The 22,825-nt window shown below is 40.2% G+C and overlaps 1 protein-coding gene across 1 annotated transcript in view; it reads left to right on the plus strand.

Annotated features, from left to right (window-relative positions):
- KDM2B (lysine demethylase 2B) overlaps positions 1–22,825 on the plus strand; it is a 159,331-nt gene that overhangs the window by 82,471 nt on the left and 54,035 nt on the right. The window contains exons 10-11 of the mRNA XM_067539606.1: positions 3,488–3,614; positions 12,266–12,720. Of these exons, the coding sequence (XP_067395707.1) occupies positions 3,488–3,614; positions 12,266–12,720 (582 nt within the window). The remainder of the gene's footprint in view (positions 1–3,487; positions 3,615–12,265; positions 12,721–22,825) is intronic.

Raw genomic sequence — 22,825 nt, forward strand, 5'->3', positions numbered from 1 at the left:
CACTTCATTTTGTACAGAGCAATTTTATGGAGGTTTCACTGTGTTTAAACCTGCTGTATAATGCTTAATCATCTTTGATTGCTGGTATTCAAAGCCATTTTTATGCTAGGTGCAGTTGTTATTGTCTTAGCAGCTAAGACAAGGATAATACATGGCTGAAATGGTAATACTGATTTAGAGCCCAATAAAACCCCCTAGCTTGTACACTTGTCATGCTTATTCTGTCTTAATTTCTCATATCCCTGGGAGACTTTTTAAGAGGGTTATAGCCATTTAGAATAGTTTTTAAGGAGTAATAAAAAACGTCTATTGTTGGAAACAGCTTCTAATGTGCAATTGAGATAAACAATTATTCTCGAGCCTTGCAGTTTGTAGAGATTTTCATTTTGCAGTCTGGCTTTCCTAGAGGCCAATTAACAGCTAGTCAAATAGGCCAAGCTGTTTAGCTCTCTTCTAGACCAGCTTGGGTAACTGCAAAGCAGACTGCCATGCAAAGATTCATCATTTTGGCATAGAGGTGTTATGGCTTCGGTATTACCGAAGAAGAAATATTAAACTATTCTCAGCTGATCTAGATTTAGCCACATTAATGTATTTGAACCTGTATGAGGATACAAGCATCTAAAACATATACGTAAGGTGGTCACTCACAGATGATGGTATTTGCTACTGATTCTGTTTTCTGGAACCTAAAGTTAACATTTAAAATTGATAGATTAATTTTTTTCCCAAATGAATTTTAAAAAAATGTTTAAAAAATATCGTGATGAAACTGATTAAATGCATAATGATTTTTTAATGGACATAGACTACTACTTTCTATGGGAGAACATGCCTCATACGTGCTTTGTTTTTTGTATGTCTCTAAAATAATTTCACTTTGAACTGTAGAAACCATCATATTCCAGAGAGGATTTTTTTCACTGTACAGGAATAATTAAAATGTATTCAGTGGATTATAAATTATTAATCATAGAAGTTAGAGCTGGAAAATGCCTATTAGATTATCTAGTATATCCCCCTGCTGGTGCAGGATTTAGTCCCTTGGCAGAAGATACGTTAGATAGTAAATTGTAAACTGATCACAGATAACTTTTGGCTTCATAATTATTTTTTTAAAAGTTCATTTGACCTATGGATATACAATGGGAAAAGGTATGGGCATGTACATCATACAATTCACATGCATTAAAACTAATAAATATCTAGGAAGGTCATAAATGTTGTACTCATTTATGCTTTTGAATAAAGCACATTTAAGAGATATTTAAACCACTGTCAATCTTAGATTTACTTCTACAGCAAAAGGTGCTGTATGTCTTTGCACAGTATCTTTTACTACATATGGTAGCTCTTACTTCTGAAGGTTTATAAAGCAGAGCCATCTCAGGCAAAAGCGAATTACAGAGGCATGGAGGGATTTGCTGTGGGTTGGAACATTGATAGTGAGGCAATTAGGAACTCAAATTGAATATTAAAGATTGATATACATAATGGGAGCACTGCATGCATTACTGCCTTGTCTTTCACATTGAATTAACATTGGTAACAACTAAATTTGGTGAAGCTCAGAATCTGTCAACAAATGTTGAGCAATGATGTCTTTAATATTCCCAGGCATGTGGCTGAAAACCTTTTGAAGGCTGAGGGGTGGAAGGCGGCTTCCTGTTTGTAAGTCAATTCTTTGCAAATTTTGTTTCCTGCAGTGCTCTCTTGGAAAAATTTGAGTTCCTTTATTAGCATATATTTTAGCATGGCTAATTTCCCTTGTGTTCTGTAATAGTGATAAGTGACATGATCTCTTCTTTCTGACATGTAACCAAACCAAAATAAAAAAGAATTCTCCAATACTATACTGCCCTGGGGTTGAATGTTGTTCTCGCATCTAGGTTTTGTTCTTTTTAGAAGTACAGTGCTGTATAACACACAACATAGGGAGTGTTTGGAATGATGCAGCAGCAATCAGCTGCATCTCCCTCAGCAACATGTGACAGCATCTGGGTTCAGATTTGCCAGCTACATTTGTGCCGAGTTTGAGGTCTCAGCTCTGTTAAACACTTTGGATTACTTATACACTACCTTGCAATGCACTTAGTTTCCTTAATGTCATTTTACTGATGAAAGTGTTTCCATTTCCCCTACCATGGGAGCAGATGCAAGGTTTTTTGACTATCCACTCTGGGCACAATTTTCAAATGTGGACATTCTAGCAGAATATCTAAATCCCACGGGCGGATGCTCAGATCACGAGGCAGGTGTGTAAATGCTTGTTTTGCACAGCCAAGTGCTAGTTTGAGTTTCCAGATGCTGTATTTAGTCATTCTGTTTAGACTCCCAAATTTAAAGAAAATGGACTGCCTGTGATAATGATCCTTTCTGGTGCAATGCAGTTTTCGTTAAAGGTGGGGAGACGTGTTAGACCTGTTGGTTAGATGAGAAGTTAAACTGCATAGAATGTGTTAAGAGCAGTTCACATAATCCTGATGTGGTGTATGCAAGCAAAATTTTATCCAGCCCACAAAATGCAAATTCAGTGCCTGCAAGGAGTAAGAACTGTTCAGTGTAAGTACCTGTGCATGCAAGGTATATGGCATCCATTTAAAACAAAAACAAACAAAAAAAAAGCATAGCAAATGTACATACGTATTCAAACACAGCATATGTATTCCCAAATTGAAAGCGCCACAGTTTCTTCCTTAGCACAAAGATCTCCCATTCGTTGAAAATTGTGTGTGTGTGGGGGGGGCAGTTTCTTTTTCTTTTAAACATGAAATAAATATCAGCTTCTAATATGAAAATGGCAAGACTGGGAGATAAAAGGAAGGGAACATTTTGGTAGAATCCCATTTCTCTGTTTGATTCAGGGCAAAAGTTAATTGACTACCAAAATATTAAGAGTAGAACAAAATGTAATGGCCTTTCTTTTGTATTTCATGTTTGAATGCGATATACCAACAATCAAAATTTTCTTTTTGTTCCATTGTTTAAGCAAATTGTGGTATTGTAAAGACCTGAGTTGACAAGAATCAAGTTTCCTGCTTGGCTCTTTGTAGGTAATAGTCTTGTTTTGACAAATCATGGAATATTTTGTAGGAAATCAAAAGAACCCACATTTATTTTAACTTGAATTCTAGTGACTAACATCTGTATGTGACCACCCTATGTTTATACAATAGATAAATAATACCTTAGGGGGCCATGCATCAGTTTCATGATTTCACAAGAACACAACCCCCCTCCTCTCCAACCAACCCAAGAGGGTACAAATTAGTGAACCAAGAAACGATGCTATCATAGCAGGCAGGCAGGCAGTCTCCTCATTTCGTATGCTGAAGGCATACATCTCACTCGGCTCCCACCCTCTTTCCCCTCCCCCCTCCCGCATACCGTTTGTGCTCTTGATAACATGATGAGAATGATGACTGGCCCTTGTGCTGCAAACTTGTCTCCCTTTCACATGGATTGACAGTCTCAATCTTGCTTTCAGGTGCATGCCAAATTCCGTTATCCTTTCTACTATGAAATGTGCTGGTATGTTCTGGAGAGATACGTGTCCTGTGTGACCCAGCACAGCCACCTCAGCAAAGAATACCAGAAAGAATCAATGTTAATTGGTGAGTGAATCCTTTGAGTGCATATTCAGAATGGATGCTGGCACCTCAGGCTAGTCATTGCTTTGGCTTCTGCAAAGCGGATTGTAATTAAATTGGAGAAATATAGAGATCCTAATGAATTATTTCATTATTTGCGGATGGAGAGGATTTATTTGAAGCTCAAGCATTTCACTGAACCTCACCCTTCCTTGAATTATATTTATTGAGCATTTCCTTGGCAAATGGGTCTCAGAAAAATAATTTCAGATTTCTTTATTTATGTCTTGGTTTCAGTAATGTTTGTGTTGAGATGATCTGCCAAACAGTTGAGGATTTACTGTTGCATTTGGCATATTACCTTAGCAGCCAAAAACGTCTGCATTGCAAATGTGCTCTGTTAGGTTGGATAGTTAGCGCTTCTATAGCACTTTTCATCTACAAAGAGCATTACAAGCAGCCATTAAAGCTGGCTTCTTTTTTCATTCTTTTTTTAATTCTCTGGTTTTATTTCTTCCAAACTGGTGACTAGTTTATTTAAAAACCAAACAGACCTACATTATCAATAACTTAGATGCAGGAAGGTCAAAGAAACCTTTAAAACAATAGCTGAAAGTGAACTGTGGCAGAAATGGATGGATGTGGCCAAAGTGGGAAAGCATCAAGAGCTGGCACTGACATGAGCTTGGAGTAAGCATTACAGCCTGAGTTCTAGTCTTGCCTATCAGCTTTATTTATTTTATTTCCAAAGGACCACTGGACCATATCATTTTGCTTTTAGGCACAGGAGGGCTAAAAATAGCACAAGTATCAGCTAGATCAGGCTGGTGCATCTGGAAGTGGAGAGAGGAACTAAAGTATCTCCATCTCCCCCTTTTCCCCACTCCCATAGATGGCCATCATTGTGAATAGCACATGTTTAGGAGCACCAGATGTTTTGGAGAGAATGGCCAGCAGTTTGGACAGAAATGGCCACCTAATGCACCATGACATTTCAGTCAGAGGGGCTGCATGGATGGCAAGCATTGCTCTTTAGTGAGCTGTGCTGCCAGGGAGTAGCATGGAGAAACTGACTGTCTGCAGAGCTACTCTGAGATCCCTGCAGATCTCAGCATATCTATATGGATGGAAGGTCACATTCTGCAGACCCTCTGTGGGCCATCAAACTCTTCCTCTGAAGGATTGATAAGTCAGGAACTTCCAAAGCATACCGTGCTGCGTGTTAAGTAATTTCTCACTTCCGGTTGGTTTTGTTCTGGGAAAAGGAGTTCTTTAAAGAACCACTGAGAAGACCGTCTGTCCCTGTATCCCCTGGAAAGTCATTGTCAGAATGCTGCTGCGAGAGATGCTGTGCTCCAAAGAGGACCTTCCTGACACAGCGGCAGGGGTTGGAGGGTCATTAAAGTGTACGGGGAAATCAACACATTTCAAAATGAATGAGGTACATGGAAATGGGATGGCTCAGGAGATTGAACATGAGATATAGAACCTTCCCCATCCAAATCACCAGGGTGAATCCAGGTCAGCTTAGTAGTGACTGATGGTGATTTGGTCACCCATGTGGCATGTGTCTCAGTTCAGTTCCTAGTGGTGAGGCATCCAAATCATGTAAAAACACAATTGGCACCAATTAGGCCGCGCGTTGGCAATCTCAATAGGTTGAATCAGTGGACTAATGGGCCATGGAGATTAAACTGTCTTCTCAGCTCTACCGATAGTGCTCGTAGGTCAGAATTGAGGCAGCATGGAGAACCTTGGACTGCCACTGCCAATACTGTATGAAATATGTGGATGCAAAGAGAATGTTTTGAGGCAGGGCTGTCAGTCCAGCCCTTTGCATCAGCACTAAATTACTTAAGCTGAAAATCATATTTTGGATCCAGAATATTGGATTGCCTGCTACAGAATGGAAAGAGACTATTCATTGTGGGGAAGGAGGTAGAAATGGGGAGTTTAGGGTGTTAGAGTAGGAGTCAGTGCATAGGTGGGATGAAGGGAGCAGCCATCTGTGTCCCAGTTTTCCTCCAGACTTACCCCCAATTTTGAGAGACATGCTGCTTCTCTGATGTTTGAACTGGAAATAGCACTTAGAGCCCTCGAGGGAAAAATTCCCAGAAAAAAGAAGTCCTAAGGGCAATAATAGTTTGAGCAATTAGGATAATAGGTAGATGATGCAAGTCAGAGGTGCTTTGAAGAACGCTACCTATAGAAATACTTGGATCTAAAGAGCAAAATTCTATATCTCCCTGAGAAGAGGAAGAATGCCAGCCCTCTGCGCTGTGTGACCATCATATTGTGTAGGGTCAACAGACACCCTTTTATCCACGTTGGGGCTCTGCCATGGCAGCATAAGCCTGGCAGGAAGGAGGAACCTGTGTTAAGTGTGGGGCAGTTTGGAAGCCTGAATTGCAGCGAGCTGGCATGAGGCATGCCTTCTTTCTCTCAGTGTTGTGGGAGGGAACCTGCACTCATGGCAAACCCCCCAGTGAGACACGTTATCTCCTTCCTTGGCTATTGACCTGGTGAATGAGAATGGAGGTTGTTTGTAAGGAAGGCTCCTTATTCCTGTGTCATGGCTTCCAAGGTTTCTCAAATATTTTTAAAATAAGTTTCCAAATCCTGTTTTTAATCTAACTCTCCCTGGTTTTCAGTAACCTGTTGGAAGCGTGAATTTGTTTCATTACCTCCATCATGCACTCAGGGGTTTGTTATTGTAGGTCTTTGCTGGAGCTGTCCACTGGCTTGTTATGGTAGTGTTGTTAAATGTGTGTGTGTGGTTGTCCATGAGTTGTTATTGAAGGGTTCCTCTTGAATTTTGTACACTAGATTGTTGTTGCAGGTTTGTGAAGGCTTCTTTATTATTTTAGGGGTACTCCTCAGAGCAGGACTGAAGGTACTGATTCTCTCTCTACTTCTCTGCTCTTCATTTGCAGATTGGTAGAAGCAGCTAATGAAGAGCCCGTTCCCCAGTTTGATTAGTCCCTCGAAGAATCACACATTTCTCTTCCCTACCATCTTGCTAGAAATGGAAACTGAACCAAAACTCCAGATCCTAATGTAGTGATACCCACTACAGTTCATTAGCAGGGATAGAACCTGGGACCTTCAGCAGCAAAATCACAGAGCAGGCACTGGAGGGAGGCCTAATCATAGGCACTTAGTGTGTTATGTTAATACCACCAGACTTCAAACATGTTAGGATCTTGATCCAACCTTGCTGTCTTGGACGGACATGTAGTTTTTATTCAGTTAAACAGTCTCAGTGTACAGCATATTTTATCATCTGGCTGCCACCTTAAACTTCATTTCATTAGCATACTAAACAGTGTCAGTTCCACTGCTGATTTCTGGCATTGATTCCTAGGATCTTCTCTCTATTCTAAGAAAAAGACGTTTATTTATACATTTTTATCATAATCTATTTTTTATTCCCTGGCAGGACCGTACCATTTAACTGATCATATAGATGTGAGGGACCTTACTAAATGCTGTTCAAAAGGCCAAATTTATTATATCATCTCTATCATTTTTGGTATTTTTCTGGTTTTCTCAAAGAACTCTAATAGAACAGAGAGGTATGATTTCTTTCAAAAGGAGCTGTGCTTCTTTGTCCCTATCATTTGTACTACTTCAGATATTTCTCTGTCCTGCTTTTAATTATACTCTCTCTTTGCTTCCTGTACTGAGGTGAAGATCCCTGGTCTGTAATTGTTGAATCACCTATAGCGATTTCTTCCTTTTTTTTTTTTTTTTTTTTGAACGGGTCCATAATGTTCAGGCACAGCTGTTAAATGTAGAGGATTCAGTGGATTAAATGTTGTCAAAAATTCTGCTCCTTTGACTTTTTTAAACTTCCTTCAGGACTCTTGAGGTCCTCAAATTGCTTCCTCCTCTCTTCTTTTCTCTCTCTGTTAATACCATGTCTTGATTTCCCATAAGAGGTGCTCCTTTGAGGAAGGATTTCCCTGTCATCATCCATAGTAAGGTATTTATTTATCTGCAACAACTTTGTTAGCTTTAATTGTCCTCTTCACTCCTTGGTCTTGGGGAAAGCATCTTGTCCCATGCATTCTTATTCAATAATTTCTTGTGATTAGTCTTAATGTTTGTAGCTATTTACTTCTTCACATTTCCTCTTTTTCCACCATATTTTTTCCCTGATATGGTTTGTGTTGGATTTCTACTTCTTAACCATGCCTTTTTGACCCTTATAGCTTGCTGTATTTCACTCTTGACATGCTCTTTTATTCTGCTTCTGTTTTGCTGCAAACAGGGTTCTCATTGGGTCTCACAAGCTAAGAAGAGATAAACATGGCTAGCACTTGGAGGAAGAATCTCCAAAGAGAAAACAGTGCTATAGGAAGTGGTGTCTGGAACTAGCTAGACACTTCTCTTTGAGTCAGTAGTGATTATAGACATCTCTTTACTGCTGATAGGTATCATCTCTGGAAGACACAGAAAACCAAAGACCTGATCACTTGTGTGAATGATCTCATGGCACTTTTCATACAAAAAAGGGAGTTAATTTCAGTGTCCTGAACAAATTCCATCCCAGGTAACTGCATTCTGACTCAGGAAAATTTTAGGTCCTTTTTTGGATAGGGCTACCTAGAAAGCAGTTCACTCTGTCTGGTATTTTCCAGAATGAGCTGCTCAAAAACCTATAATTGATGGTGTCAACAAACAGCTTCTCCAGAATACATCCTCATATGCCAATTCCTGTTAATATTGCTCCATTTCAAGTCAGCTATTCAGGTGTTCTCCTAGATTTTGCTGACTCCCTGTCTCACTCACAGTTTGGTGATAGGGATCTTTCGAGTAATGTTCCAATCTATGGAACGTGGGATTGGTGTACACTTCCCGTGATTACATTTGTGGATTTATTACATGGTATTTATACTTTGAGATTAAGATGGCCAAATTCAGAGGTAGATCTGAAACTAAGAGCTGGTCTACATGAGGAAATTGACCAGCGTGAGTATACCAATAGAGTTATACCAGTATAACTCCCCATGTGGACAGTCTTATTCCAAAACAAGTGTGCCTTTTTTCAGTTTGCAATTATTTGCACCTGCAAAATTGCAGGCACAAAATCAGAGGCCCAGTATCGGCCAGGCTGAAAACTTGTCCCAGTATTCTACTTCCTGTGTGGAAAACATCTACACTTTAAATGGGATGGAAATGGAGGCCATGCTTCCTCTCTCCTTCCTCAGTCCCAGAATGAGTTTCTAGACAATAGCTTTCTTAAATTAAGATCCTGATTAGCATGTGAGAGACTATTATTTCTCTGATCTGTTCCATAGGAGGGCAGGAGCTCAGTGGAAGTGATGGCATTACAGCAATCACAGGCTCCTATAAAAGCACTGAATCTTATTCTTTTTATCTCTCCGACATTCGTCCTGCCAGTTGGAATCAAAAAGGGCGCTCTATATGTGAATTTCCTACTAGATTTTAACATGTGCTGCTCCGAGGTGAAAAGTCCTACAGGATTCTTACTCTTATTGTTGAGTCTATGCTAGATGTTTTCAACAGCAGATGACCTAAACGTGTCCTTCAGTGAGATGTGAATCTTGAGATTAAACTGACAAAGAGTAATAGGGAGAAAATGCGGTGTTAGTCGCAAGATGCTCTGTCCGTATCCTGTAGTTTTTAAGATTATAGCGAGATGCCATATGGACTGGTGGAGGAACCATTCCTTTTTTCCTTCACACAGTATAGTGGATTTCCCATTGATAGAGAATGTATGGATTATGTTAAGTGATTTTTATTTGGGAAATTCCATGTGATCAGGTTCCTCAATGCCATAATTTCCTTTGCAAATAATATAAAGAACTCATTCGCTACTTGCTGACAGGCCAAAGTGCCAGGTTTTGGACCTGTAAATGGTGATTCCCATTGCAGCAGCAGAGTCTATATTGAACACACTGTTCTGCTGAAGGGAAAGTTAGGAACTTAATCCTCTATTGAAGAAGGTAACTATGTATTATCATTTCTGTTGTACAGAAGGACAAACTGAGGGAGAGTGATTATTATTTGCCCAAGGCCATACAGGGTGTCATTGCTTAAGAAATTGGGAGTTCCTATCTCTTTGTCCTGTGCTAAAACCGATCGCCCTTTCTTTTTCTGGATTACAACACCACTGAGTCTCTTCGTTCTCCATATCCAGAATTGTTATATTTGTGAGAGTTTTTCCCCCTATCCTTTTTGGAAATGCTTTGGATTGTGGTAAGAGGGAGAGACACAGTGGGTGATCCTAGGGCTTGGGGTAGCCAAAGAATCGCAAGATATTATGTGATGATACAAAAGTAAAGTTTGTATGCTGCAGTGTTCTTGATTGGCACAAACCCTGGTGTGCCATATGAAGCAGTGACCCCAATTCACAGAGGTTCACGCATGCTCATGATGTTGAGAGACACCACTTTTTTATTTCATAGATTGCTTTAAAAAGTAAGCACAGTAGAAAGCATTTAAATATTTTAAAAGACTCAATTAGGCCTCATCTGCATTTGTGTGGAGCCATTTAAACAATGTTCCTGGTAACATGGTTTTAAAGTGGCAGTGGGGATGGGCCAAACCCATGTTAGATCTCTTCTTCAAACTGTTTATGCCAGGTGGGGGCTTGGACTAGAACACAGCCTTTAAAAATAATTATAATGCAGTGACGGCTGGTGGAATGACTAAGCAGAAGAAACCACAATTGTAGTCAGCAGGGTCTTTTTCTTTAGGAAGATTTTATAAACAAAAAAATGGAACAAATTAACATACTCCGGAAGGGAATAGAAAACTCCCAGTTGGGAGTTAACCCTTTGTTTAACACATAATCTTAATTTCCTTTCCCCGTCCCTCCCCAGCTGCACCAGTGCAAACCCCACTGCACATGTGCTATATCTGGGCAGGTTGGGGCTTGCTCTACACCAGTTGAGTATATCTACACTGGGGGCTTGCACTAGTGTAAAACTTGTGAAAAATAGAGACAAGCCTGGAGACAGGCCCCAGCACACCATAACTAGTGGGACGTGTTGGCATAAAAGTCCAGCTCTCGACTCTTACTGCATCCCATAATGGCCAGTCTCTGGTTGCAGCGTCCTGCCCCTTTCTCTCTTCCTCATTCTCTCTGAGGCAGACAGCACGAGGGGCCTCAGCATAAGTGGGACACTGAGTCCTGCTCCTCATCTTTGTAAATCACCCCTTTTCAAGTCTCCGAGTTTATGCCCAGGAGAATGGGGAAAAAAAACTCTAATGGGAGGTCACAGGGCAAAAAGAGCCCAAAGACAAGAAGCCAGACAGCCTCAGGAGTAGGGAGAACTGCTGAGGAAATTCCCCCTGCACCAGCTGTAAAACAGGCTAGAGAAGTGGAACAGGGCAACACAGAGAGTTGATCTGCAACCCTTCAGCTTCATTGAGAGTTGCACAAGGTGGGGATGTGGGGAGATGCTGAATAACACTGCTCACTAAGGCATAAGCATAGTAGACACATGTCTAGGGTCCCAGCTCCCAGAGCCGTGACATACTGTGAGAATCTCAGCTTTCATCGGAAAAAAAACCCTTTAGCCCTTGTGGTTGCAGAAAAAAGCTTGAAAACCCTTCACTTGTTTATTGCTATATCCCTTCTCCTTTTTTCGCATATAATCTGTATCTAGGACTTGATCCTACTCCCATTGAAGTCAGCGTCAAAAGTCCCATTGACTTTGTTGGATGCTGCCTACACTAGCATTTTTAACTAGAAATTCCCATTGTTATTAACACCAGTTCAGCTCTGCTGGTAGTACTGACGGGGAAACAAAACAGAAAAGCAGGTATAAACAATACTGCAGTTAAAAGGCTTTGGAAGCCATGTCCAGCACCCTTCTTGCCATGCTGTCATCCTTGGGGCTGCCCTGGGATCCGCAACAGTCGGCATTTTCAGGGGAAAAGCCTACTGTAGACTAGATCTAAGAATATAAATTCTTCAGGGACAGGGACCTTGGGTTGAGTGCTCAAAAAGGAGCTAACTCCTTTTGAACATTCAGCCCCTTGTCCTTCTATGTATCTGTAAAGCAACCAGCATGCATTGGGCTATATTCATAATAGTAGTAGTTGTACAGTTGTGTGACACTGGGTCAGTCACTTCATTCAGGTAATGAGTATTCTTGCAGTGTTTTAAGGTCATTGGATGACAGATACCATATAAAATCAAGTCTTTGTTCATTCTATTGATGACCTGCAAAGGAAAAAAAAAACAGTTTTTGCTTCTTTGTGATCTATAAAGACTGCCTGAAAGAATGGTGATATGCTTTTTAAGGTTTTTTTCTTCCCCTGCTTGTGTTTCTGTCTTAGAAATATGAAGAATCTCAAGTCTGATCTCACCTGTTTTTTCTGGAAAATTAATGCTACATCTCAAATATATGAATTGTGAACTTTTCTACCCTTAACTGAGGGAGTTTGGGGATTTAAACTTTTTGAAAAAGCCATATTGTTCTTAAGCTGCTCAGTCATTTGCGTGAAATAGGTGTTAACGAAATCCAGCAAAATCGGTTTTAGATTATCTGAATAAAACTCACTTCCTAAATGTGTGTAAGAGTTATCAGGCACTATCATGTGCCAGTCCAATCAGGTGATAGGTAGTCTTGACAAGAGGACTGTTTAAACTATAAATTCTGTAGGATAAAGATTTAATTTTCTTTTTTGTCTTTCAGATGCAACAAGAAAACCCAGCATAGACAGCTTTTCATCAGACTCCTGGTTAGACATGGATGAAGAATCTTGTGATGCTCATACCCGGGAGGAGAAGGAAGACCATTTGGATAAGAACACAAAGTCTTTGGCTGATGGCTCCTCCTCACCCAACAGCACACACTCTGAAGGGAAGGAGGTTGCAGGGAAAAAACAGAAAGCCACAGTAATGAGGTACCTCAAAAGAACTTTGTCCAATGAGTCAGATGACAGTGTAAAGTCAACAACCCCTACGGACTATCCCAAAACACCCACAGGGTCGCCAGCTACAGAAGTCTCAACCAAATGGACTCATCTCACAGAGTTTGAACTGAAAGGTTTGAAAGCCCTAGTAGAAAAGCTTGAATCTCTCCCAGAGAACAAGAAGTGTGTTCCAGAAGGCATTGAGGATCCTCAAGCTCTTCTGGAGGATATGAAGGTGTGTATAACTGCTTTTAAAGTTATAAAATATATATTCCATAGGCCGTGCACACAACAGGGGTACAAAAAGTGAGGCCTGTGGAGTTATGCAAACACTTCTTTCTGTGGGCTGCCCTCATATTGAGGACAAGTCCTAACATGCATTGCTTCCTTCCTGATCTGCATGCCATTCACATCTGGAAGGAGGATATTGCATGGTTAGTCTTATTGTCTGCATGGATTGCTTCTCTACATTACAGATATGGACATCTACAATCTGATCCGTTTAACCAGGTCTGTTCTGATTGTCAGAGCTGCCCTCAGTGTCACAAAGTTTGTGTGCCCTTGCAATGCAGTGCATTGTATATCCCATGTACATAAACATGTACCTAGAGAGAATCCATGTATTTTAATATGCCTTTTTAATCCACTGTGTTTTCAAGTATATCTGATTAGCTGACGCAAATGAAATTTACAAGATTTAAATACTTGATCCTGGTTAAAAAAAAACCAGACCCATCTAACTTTCTGAATGGCGTTTTCTTTCCTTAGTCCACCCTTCTCTTTTTCTTTTCCTCCATTGCCTTCTGCAGCATGATAGTTATTGCCTACTGGTACAATGTACTTTCCTTGGAGATGGTGGGATAAGCGAGTAGCCGCTGAGACAAAACTAGTCTGTAGATTATTGACATAGCATCTGGGATTGTACGGAAGTGGAGACCTCATGTGGTTTAGGGGCAAAGAGGAAATCTCAAGAATAGGCAAAAAACCTAACTTTCAACATGGTCTAGTTGGTTCTAGTCCCAACTGTGTTCCTGGTTTGCTCTGTCACCTTAGGTAAGTTATTTTACCTCTCTGTGTCTTTATTATCCCTTCTCTAAAAGGTGGGATATTAGTACTTCTCTTCCTCACAGAGATGATGTGAAGATTAATCAATTAGTGTATTATTTTATTTATTTATTTATTTATTTTATTAATTCATGTTTGAGCAGTTTCAGATAGAATAAGCAAGGTTAAAATTTCTGTAAGCCCTTCCTGTATAAATTCCATATTTTTTAAAGTGTATAACCCACCATAATCATTTGCTCTGATTTGGAACAATGAGTACTAACCCCCAGTCCTGTGCTTCAACCATTAGTCATTGCTGCCTCTCTGTACAATGTGATTGTATTTATTATTTTTTGCACCACAGAATAGAGAAGATGTGTTCTGCTAATCATGGCTTATGCAGCTTTCGTGTGAAGAAAAGTGTGTGTTTATGTTGTAGAAGTAGGGTCTGCACTTTTTCAACATAAACCATGTCACAGCTGCTTAGAAACAGTCCAAATGCCATTTAAATAAAAAGACTATAAACATACAGAGTGTAGCACAGCCATCTTCCACAAACTTGGAGCCTGGAATCACTATACATTTGGTAAGCCACTGAGAGGAATTCTGATCACTGCTTGTAGAATTGGTTACTCTGTGTATGTTTGTGTGTGTGCACACAATCATGGTAACTGATTTCATAAGTTCATAAGTTTCATAAGTTGCTTTGTGATCTGCCACCATATAATCTGAAATCCGAATTAAACCTTGGGACCAGGGGTTGAATTGAGCAGAGAAGAAAGGTTGCGGTACTCATCCAAGCTCTGCCCACAAAGCTGTATACACTTATAAAATATTATGCATCTTTTTAAACGTCAAGCTGAGATGCTACTCACAGTAAAATGTGCAGATGCTCAAAATATGATTATGCATGTTCTGCTCTGCTTGGCTGTCCCTCAGTGGCGTTTGTATGTATCCATGGACTCTGCTGGGGTCCTTGGGCTTGGTTTCCCCTTGCTAGAGCTCAGATGCCCTGCTGTGTTCTGCTAAGGTACTTAGGTTTGTCTCCTTCTTGATTATGGGGGGAAAATAAGTGGCAATATCTCCCAAGTTTCATCCTCGTGGGGCACCAAAATGAAATGTCACTCACAGTAGATTGTGCAGATTTTCACAATATCATCTCTCTCCTTTCTTCAGGCTTTGCTCAGTAGTGAAATAGACAACAATGTTGACATTTAAATTAACATCATTGGGGCATTAACACTTCATTGAGATGAACAGAGTCAGTTAATATCTCTTGGAGTGATTATTTTATGTTCATTGAAAACTCAGGCAGGCATCACTGTTATGGTTAAATTTGGGTCACATTCTGAAAGTTATATTTGCAATCATGAGATGTGTAAAGACTTACTTGATTTTTAAATAAAAGGTAAGGTTCTGGAGAACAAGAAGGCAACTTGGGAGAGGTGTAGATAAGGGGAGAATTAAGCCCTCTGTTCTTCTAACTTCTTGAATTTGAAAGGCTATCAAATGGTTTTCAGTGGAAATATTAAGGTTTAGAATGAAAGATTTTCTGTCATAGGCTTAGATTTCAATAGAAAACAGAGCACATTCCAGGCTGGAAATTTGGCAGGCTACCGAGAAGTCCTGGTTATCTCGTGTATCATGTGAAAATATTATCTAAGAAAAAAATAAAAACCATGGCACTTTATCACCACAGACAGCCAAATACAATGAATGCCTTGACGACACTAAATTAGCTTCATCGACACTGTAATGTCACATGTCTGGTTGCCCATCAGAAAGGAACATCCATTTGGTCACCTTCTAGAAGAGGAAGATTCAAAAAGTTGAGGGGCTCCAGTCAGACAGACAGTAAGGTGCTAGTCCCCTACATCTGCCTGGCTCATTACATTGTCAGGGCCACAGTGACAGCAGCAGACCCCAAGGACAAAAGGGCAGATGTAAGAATTAATTTTGGCTATTAACTTCACACACACAGCATAGAGAACTCTTCCTCAAAGTGCATTATGTGGAGTTTGAGTTTCTTTCTGTCAGCAGAGTCAGAGAGGATGAGTTCTCTGAATATGCCAAGGTGAGTTCGTTGCCAAGAGAAAGCAGGGACACTCCAATTTAGCAGGCATCATCACTGTACCAGGCTTGGGGAGTCTTTGAATGATTTCAGCTTCTGGTGCTGTCAAGGAGACTGTTGCTATCTGGCTTCAGTACATATTCTACTCTGGTTCCTATCTGTATGAAGAGATCCCAGTTTTATGGTCTTTTCTGAGATGGGTTGGGTTTTTATTTTTTGAAGCAGGGTTCTCAGACTTTCTCTGAGAGGTGGACCACGATCTTCTCATGGGGCATTTCCCCTTCCAGTTACAATTGCAAAAACTACTTCCCAGTCCACTGGCAATAGAATAACAGGCCTGGGGCAAGTACAGCAATGGCTTATATGGGAAAGTAATGTTAGGAAAACAGGCCGAGGAAGTATCACTACATGACCAGTCAGGTGTCCATGGACCACCAGCAAATGGACCACAATTTGGGACCCATTACTTTTCAGTCCTTTTTCTTCTCTTTTGATCAACTGCTCACAGGTGGATGCTTTCTCTTTATTTGACAGATCAGCTAATGTTTAGGGATGCATTTTTAATTGACAGATTTTGTGCAGCAGCATGTGTGTGCGCATACACTTTTCAATACTTATGTGTAGGATGCATACAACACGCTCCACTTCTATCTCTGACCCACTGGATGTAGCCTTTCATCTCTGATTTTGGATCACTTGTTCAGATCTAACCGTTTGGTCGTGACTGAATGTTGTTACCATATAATAGCTGTTGAGAGGCCTTTGTGAAATGTGCTTAGTGATTGGAGCTCAGCTGTCTGTGGACAGGTGTCCACGTCACAGAAACACAGCCACCACTGACACTAAATGACTGCCTTGCTGTCAGAGAAATTAAGGGTTGAATTGAGTGTGGAGCAGATTTCTCCTCTCTCCTGAATAGAGCCACACTGGTAAGGTAGAGTGGGGAGGCTTACTCTGGCACTGTCCGTACTGTATCTGTCTTGTCAATAAATGGGATTTCAATCTCCAGGGCTGTTAGTTTGGGGCATTGTCTGATCGCTGTATCCACATTTAATAGTCAGGAGCTCATATGATGTGTAAAGAACTTACACAAATTTAGTTTTCAGTTTCCCTTCTTATCAGGAAAATTAATTACTTCACTTCACAGGGTCTTCTACTTGATTACCAAATAGGCTTCATGTAGCTAATTAAGGTGTATTTGAAATACGGAGTAGTAATCTCCTATGATTTGAATGTATCCCTGCTTTAGACTGGAGGGTGTGGATTGTATATGTTTTACCCCAACTGCTTCTGTGAAAATCCACATCACTGAGTAAAGTGCTTTGTCTCACCTGTTTAATTACCCATATCCTGTTTTCCAGAGAACATTGTCTCCTTGAATCATAAAGACTAAAATGTTATATAGCAAAAATCCTCTGACTGTGCTGCATTAAGAAATGAACCTGTTATGATAAACATGTTTTATTCTACATAGAAGAGACTCATTCGAGACTTTCCAGGTACAGCAGGATTTGTGAATATCCCTCCAGAGAAATTGTCTCTTTATATGCTTGTCTCAAAACTGAGTGTAGAAAAGTTGCTTTTTGTAGGATGTAAATTACACACAAAAATTATATGAAAGGAACATTAAGGGTGGAAAGTCAACCACGCAAAATTTAAGAAATGCCAGAATTAAGGTTGCCTATCAAACCTCAGTTTTGGCCCCCTTGTTCATATGGATTATGATACAGTCTTCAATTATACGAATGCATAGTATTTTTTCCACAGGATGCCAATTTCATTCAGGGCACAGGATGGTTGGTGCTCTGGGGGTGAATCAGGACTGTGTAGTAAACTGTTGTCTGTAGGGCTCCTGCCTCATTTGTTGCAGAAGTTGGAAGGTATGTAATGAATGAGGCAGAGAACTGCAGAAAGAGAAGGAATGGTCTCCTGATTAAGGCAGTTGAATGCCATCCTTGATTGGATTCTATCCTTGCTTCTGCCACAGAGTTCCTTTTTGATGCTGGGTAAGTCACTTAGACCAAACTTTTCACAAGGGGTCACTAAATATGTGTTCCTCATTTTATAGGGAGGAATGGTTTAGATTTATTAGGAACTGGGAAATCTTTTGGGAAAGGGGGAACCTATACAGGAAGGATGGCCTCCATCTAAGCCAAAATGGAACCGGATTGCTAGCACGTAGAGCGGTTTTTAAACTAAGGGCTGGGGGAAAGCCGACAAATGCAGAGGAGCATGAGTTTCGGACAGAGACATCCCTTGGGGAGGATTTATTAATGGAGATTCTCTATATCCTAGGAAGGAGGAGAGGATGGAAGACAATAAAAGTTAGGTAGGGATCTGATGAGAAACAGTCAAATGAAAAAGAGTTCCATTCAATTACATCACACAATGGCAGACAACTAAAAAGTGACAATTTTTAAAAAGTGCTTGCATACAAATGCTAGAGTCTAAATACTAAGATGGGTGAATTTGAATGCCTAGTATTAAATGAGGATATTGATATAGTAGGCTTCACGGAAACTTGGTGGAATGAGGATAATCAATGGGACACAGTAATATCAGGTACAAAAGGATAGAATAGGTCATACTAGTGGAGGAGTGGCACTATATGTGAAAAAAAGCATAGAGTCAAATGAAATAAAAATGTTAAATGAACCAAACTATGCAATAGAATCTCTATGGATAGTAATTCCATGCTTGAATAATAAGAATATAGCAGTAGGGATATACTACTGACCACCTGACCAGAATGGTTGATAGTGACTGTGAAATGCTCAGGTTGATTACAGAACCTATAAAAATAAAAAACTCAGTAATAATGGGGGAATTCAGCTACCCCATATTGACTGGGTACATGTCACCTCAGGATGGGATGCAGAGATAAAGTTTCTTAACACATATGACTGCTTCTTGGAGCAGCTACTCCTGGAATCCATAAGAGGAGAGGCAATTCTTGATTTAGTCCTAAGTGGAGCACAGGATTGGATCCAAGAGGTGAATATGGCTGGATCGCTTGATAATAGTGACCATAACATAATACAATGTAACATCCCTGTTGGGGGAAAACACCAAAGCAGCCCACCATGGTAACATTTAATTTCAGAAAGGGGAACTACACAAAAATGAGGAAGTTAGTTAAACACAAATTAAAAGGTACAGTACCCAAAAGTGAAATCCCTGTAAGCTGCATGGAAACTTTTTAAAGACACCATAATAGAGGCTCAATTTAAATATACCCCCGAAATTAAAAAACATAGTAAGAGGACCAAAAAAATGCCACCATGGCTAAACAACAAAGTAAAAGTAGCCATTAGAGGCAAAAAAGCATCCTTTGAAAAGTGGAATTTAAATCCTATTGAGGAAAATAGAAAGGAGCATAAACTCTGGCAAGTGAAGTGTAAAAATATAATTAGGAAGGCCAAAAAAGAATTTGAAGAACAGCTAGCCGAAGACTCAAAAAGTAACAACAAAAATGTTTTAAGTACATCAGAAGCAGGAAGCCTTCTAAACAACCAGTGGCGTCACTGGATGAGGGAGATGCTAAAGGAGCACTCAAGGAAGATAAGGCTATTGCAGAGAAATTAAATGATTTTTTTTGCATTGGTCTTCATGGCTGAGGATGTGAGAGAGATTCCCAAACCTGAGCTATTCTTTTTAGGTAACAAATCTGAGATAGTGTCCCAGAATGAGGTGTCATTAGAGGAGGTTTTGGAACAAATTGATAAATTAAACAGGAATAAGTCACCAGGACCAGATGGTATTCACCCAAGAGTTCTGAAGGAACTCAAATGTGAAATTGCAGAACTACTAACTGTGGTATGTAACCTATCATTTAAATCAGCTTCTGTACCTGATGACTGGAAGATAGCTAATGTAACACCAATTTATAAAAGACTTCAGAGGCAATCCTGGCAATTACAGGCCAGTAAGCCTAACTTCAACACCAGGTAAATTTTTGAAAGTATAGTAAAGAACAGAATTATCAGACACATAGATGAATACGATTTGTTGGAGAAAAGTCAACATGGTTATTTTAAAGGGAAATCATGCCTCACCAATCTACTAGAATTCTTTGAGGGGGGTCAACAAGCATGTGGACAAGGCTGATCCAGTTGGTATAGTGAACTTAGATTTTCAGAAAGCCTTTGACAGCGTCCCTCACCAAAGGCTCTTAAGTAAAATAAGAGGTCGTGGGATAAGAGGGAAGGTCCTCTCCTGGATCGTAACTGGTTAAAAGATAGGAAACAAAGGGTAGGAATAAATGGTCAGTGTCAGAATGAGAGACGTAAATAGTGGTGTCCCCCAAGGGTCTGTACTGGGACTAGGTCCTGTTCAATATATTTATAAATAATCTGGAAAAAGGTGTAAACAGTGAGGTGGCAAAATTTGCAGATTATACAAAACTACTCAAGACGGTTAAATCCACAGCAGGCTACAAAGACTTACAAAAGGGATCTCACAAACCTGAGTGACTGGGCAACAACATGGCAGATAAATTCAGTGTTGATAAATGCAAAGTAATGCACATTGTAAAACAGAATCCCAACTATACATATAAAGTGATGGGGTCTAAATTAGCTGTTACCATTCAAGAAAGAGATCTTGGAGTCACTGTGGATAATTTTCTGAAAACATCCACTCAGTGTGCAGCGGCAGTCAAAAAAGGTAACAGAATATTGGGAATCATTAGGAAAGGGATAGATAAGACAGAAAATGTACTGTGATTTCTTTATAAATCCATGGTATGCTCACATCTTGAATACTGTGTGTGCAAATCTGATGGCCCCATCTCAAAAAAGATATATTGAAATTGAAAAAGTTACAGAAAAGGGCAACTAAAATGATTAGGAGTATGGAACAGCTTCCATATGAGGAGAGATTAATAAGACTGGGATTTAGCTTGGAAAAGAAATGACTAGGGGGGGGGATATGATAGAGGTCTATAAAATTATGACGTGTGGAGAAAATAAAGAAAGAAGTGTTATTTACTCCTCATAACGCAAGAACTAGGGGTCACCAAATGAAATTAATAGGCAGGAAGTTTAAAATGAACAAAAGGAAGTATTTCTTCACACAACATACAGTGAACCTGTGAAACTCCTTGCCAGAGGATGTTGTGAAGGCCAAGACTATAACAGAATTCAAAAAAGAACTAGATAAGTTCCTGGAAGATAGGTCCATCAATGGCTATTAGCCAGGATAGGCAGGGATTGCTGTCTGATGATTACTTGTTCTATTAATTCCTTTGAAGCACCTGGCATTGGCCATTGTTGGAAGACAGGATACTGTGGTAGATGGACATTGGTCTGACCCAGTATGGCCATTCTTATGTTGTTATGGATGTCTGCCTTAAGACTCTGAGGTCAGATTTGATCAGAGCTGTGCTTTGAACATATAAAGTGCTGTATAATGCTAAATACTCTGAAAAATCAGGTCCTATGCACATCAAATTGACTACCCAAAGTTAGTGGACTCTTGTGACCTTAATTGCTCTCTGCCTCAGTTCCCCAATATGTATAATGGGGATAATAATACCCACTCATCTCACAGGGGTAGTGTGAAAATAAATCAATTAATGTTTGTGAAGCACTTGTTATAGTGATGAGAATCAGAGAAAAGTCAATGCGGACATTAATAATTCTGTCTTCAGAGCAGGGTTTGAATAGTGTGCAGTTAATAAGACTTAGGGTCACACATTGAACAAAGAGAAGAAAATATTGAATAGCTGCTCATTAATTGAGAACCTTCCATCTTGTACACTGAATGAAACGGTCCTGTGGGAAAATCAGTATGTGATCATGTAATTAAAGACACATATGCGCAAGGGGACCGAATTTAGGTTGTACAGGCAACCTTAATTCTGGCACTTCTGAACTTTTGAGTGCTCAACTTTTTAACTTTAATATTCCTTTAGTGGAGTTTTTGTGCATAATGTTCTGGGTTTTTAAAACAGCAAATTGAAAAACCAAAAAACAATCCATCATGTGGCATCAGAGTGATACCCACATGCTTTATCAGCAGGGTTGGAACCTTTAGATCCTCACACAGACCTCTGAGCTAATAGAGTAACTGATAGCAATAATAGGGTAGTAATAGCAGAGGTGGCTATCCTGCATGTGGGCTGGCACTAGAGGGGAATGAGACACACTGTGCCAGTGGTTTCACATGTATTTGCTGACAGCAGAGGAATGGTGAGACTTGGGAATCTTGGGTTCCATTCGAGACTCTGGAGGAGAATGTCCTCTAGTGGCCACAGGCCCTTCTGCCCCTGTTCCCCCGAAACCTGACCTCCTCCTGCCCCTGTACTTTGCAACTTGTCTTTGTCCCCATTCTGTATTTTTCCCACCCTGGCTACTTTTCTCGGTCTCCTCACCCAGCCAGTTGCAGTCTGCGGTGCTAGTCTTCTCAGATGGGGAGTCCACAGAGGAGCTGGACTCTCTACGTTGTTGCCTCATCCAAAATCTCAGTCTCTTCAGCTCCTTGCCTATGATAGCAATTTCCCAGCGAGGTACTGCCCTATAATAAGGCTCTTAACTGCAATACTGGGGTATGTGATGGGAAACCTCTCAACTCCCAGACTCTTTGGGGGTTTAAAGAATGTTACAGAAAGTTTGAACTGCACCCAGGAACACACAAGGAGAGCTGCTGCAGATCTTACCAAAATGCCCAGAGCTGGTGGGGAAAGTAATTTAGCCTTTAAGCTTCTAAAAGGGTGTTACAAACAATAATGAGATTAACAGTTTATAATTTTTATCAGATGATGCTTGTGAATAAATGTCCTTTTATGTGTCCCAGGTCTGACAAACCGCAGGCTGTCCAAACATGCAGCACTTGCTTTACAATCTAAACAGCGGTTTTTCCAGAGAGAGCTTTTTTTGCAGCATGTATGAGGTTAGATATGGTCATGTGACTCTTCAGCCAGCAGAGAGACATAAATATCCAGATATAGGGCTGGATCCTGCCTGTGCTTGTATGTTTCTGCAAGGAGGAGAAAGTTTAGAGGCAGTCACATATTTTTGTGCATTTATCAAAAGGGGATGGAGCATTCAGACTGTAAATCTGCCATGATGCACAAAAGACTAGGAGAACTGCCTGCCTAATGCCATTTAAAGTGTAATACGGCCAAAAGGGACATGACCAAGCCACAGTACAGATGTCTATATGCTCCTATCCATATGCAAAGCAGGCACAAGCCAGTGAACCTGTTGCTCTGCGAAGGCAGAAA

Source organism: Emydura macquarii, unplaced genomic scaffold (genome assembly GCF_026122565.2).
Source record: "Emydura macquarii macquarii isolate MOO-44397 ecotype Brisbane River unplaced genomic scaffold, CSIRO-AGI_Emac_v2 contig_554, whole genome shotgun sequence".
NCBI lineage: Eukaryota > Metazoa > Chordata > Testudines > Chelidae > Emydura > Emydura macquarii.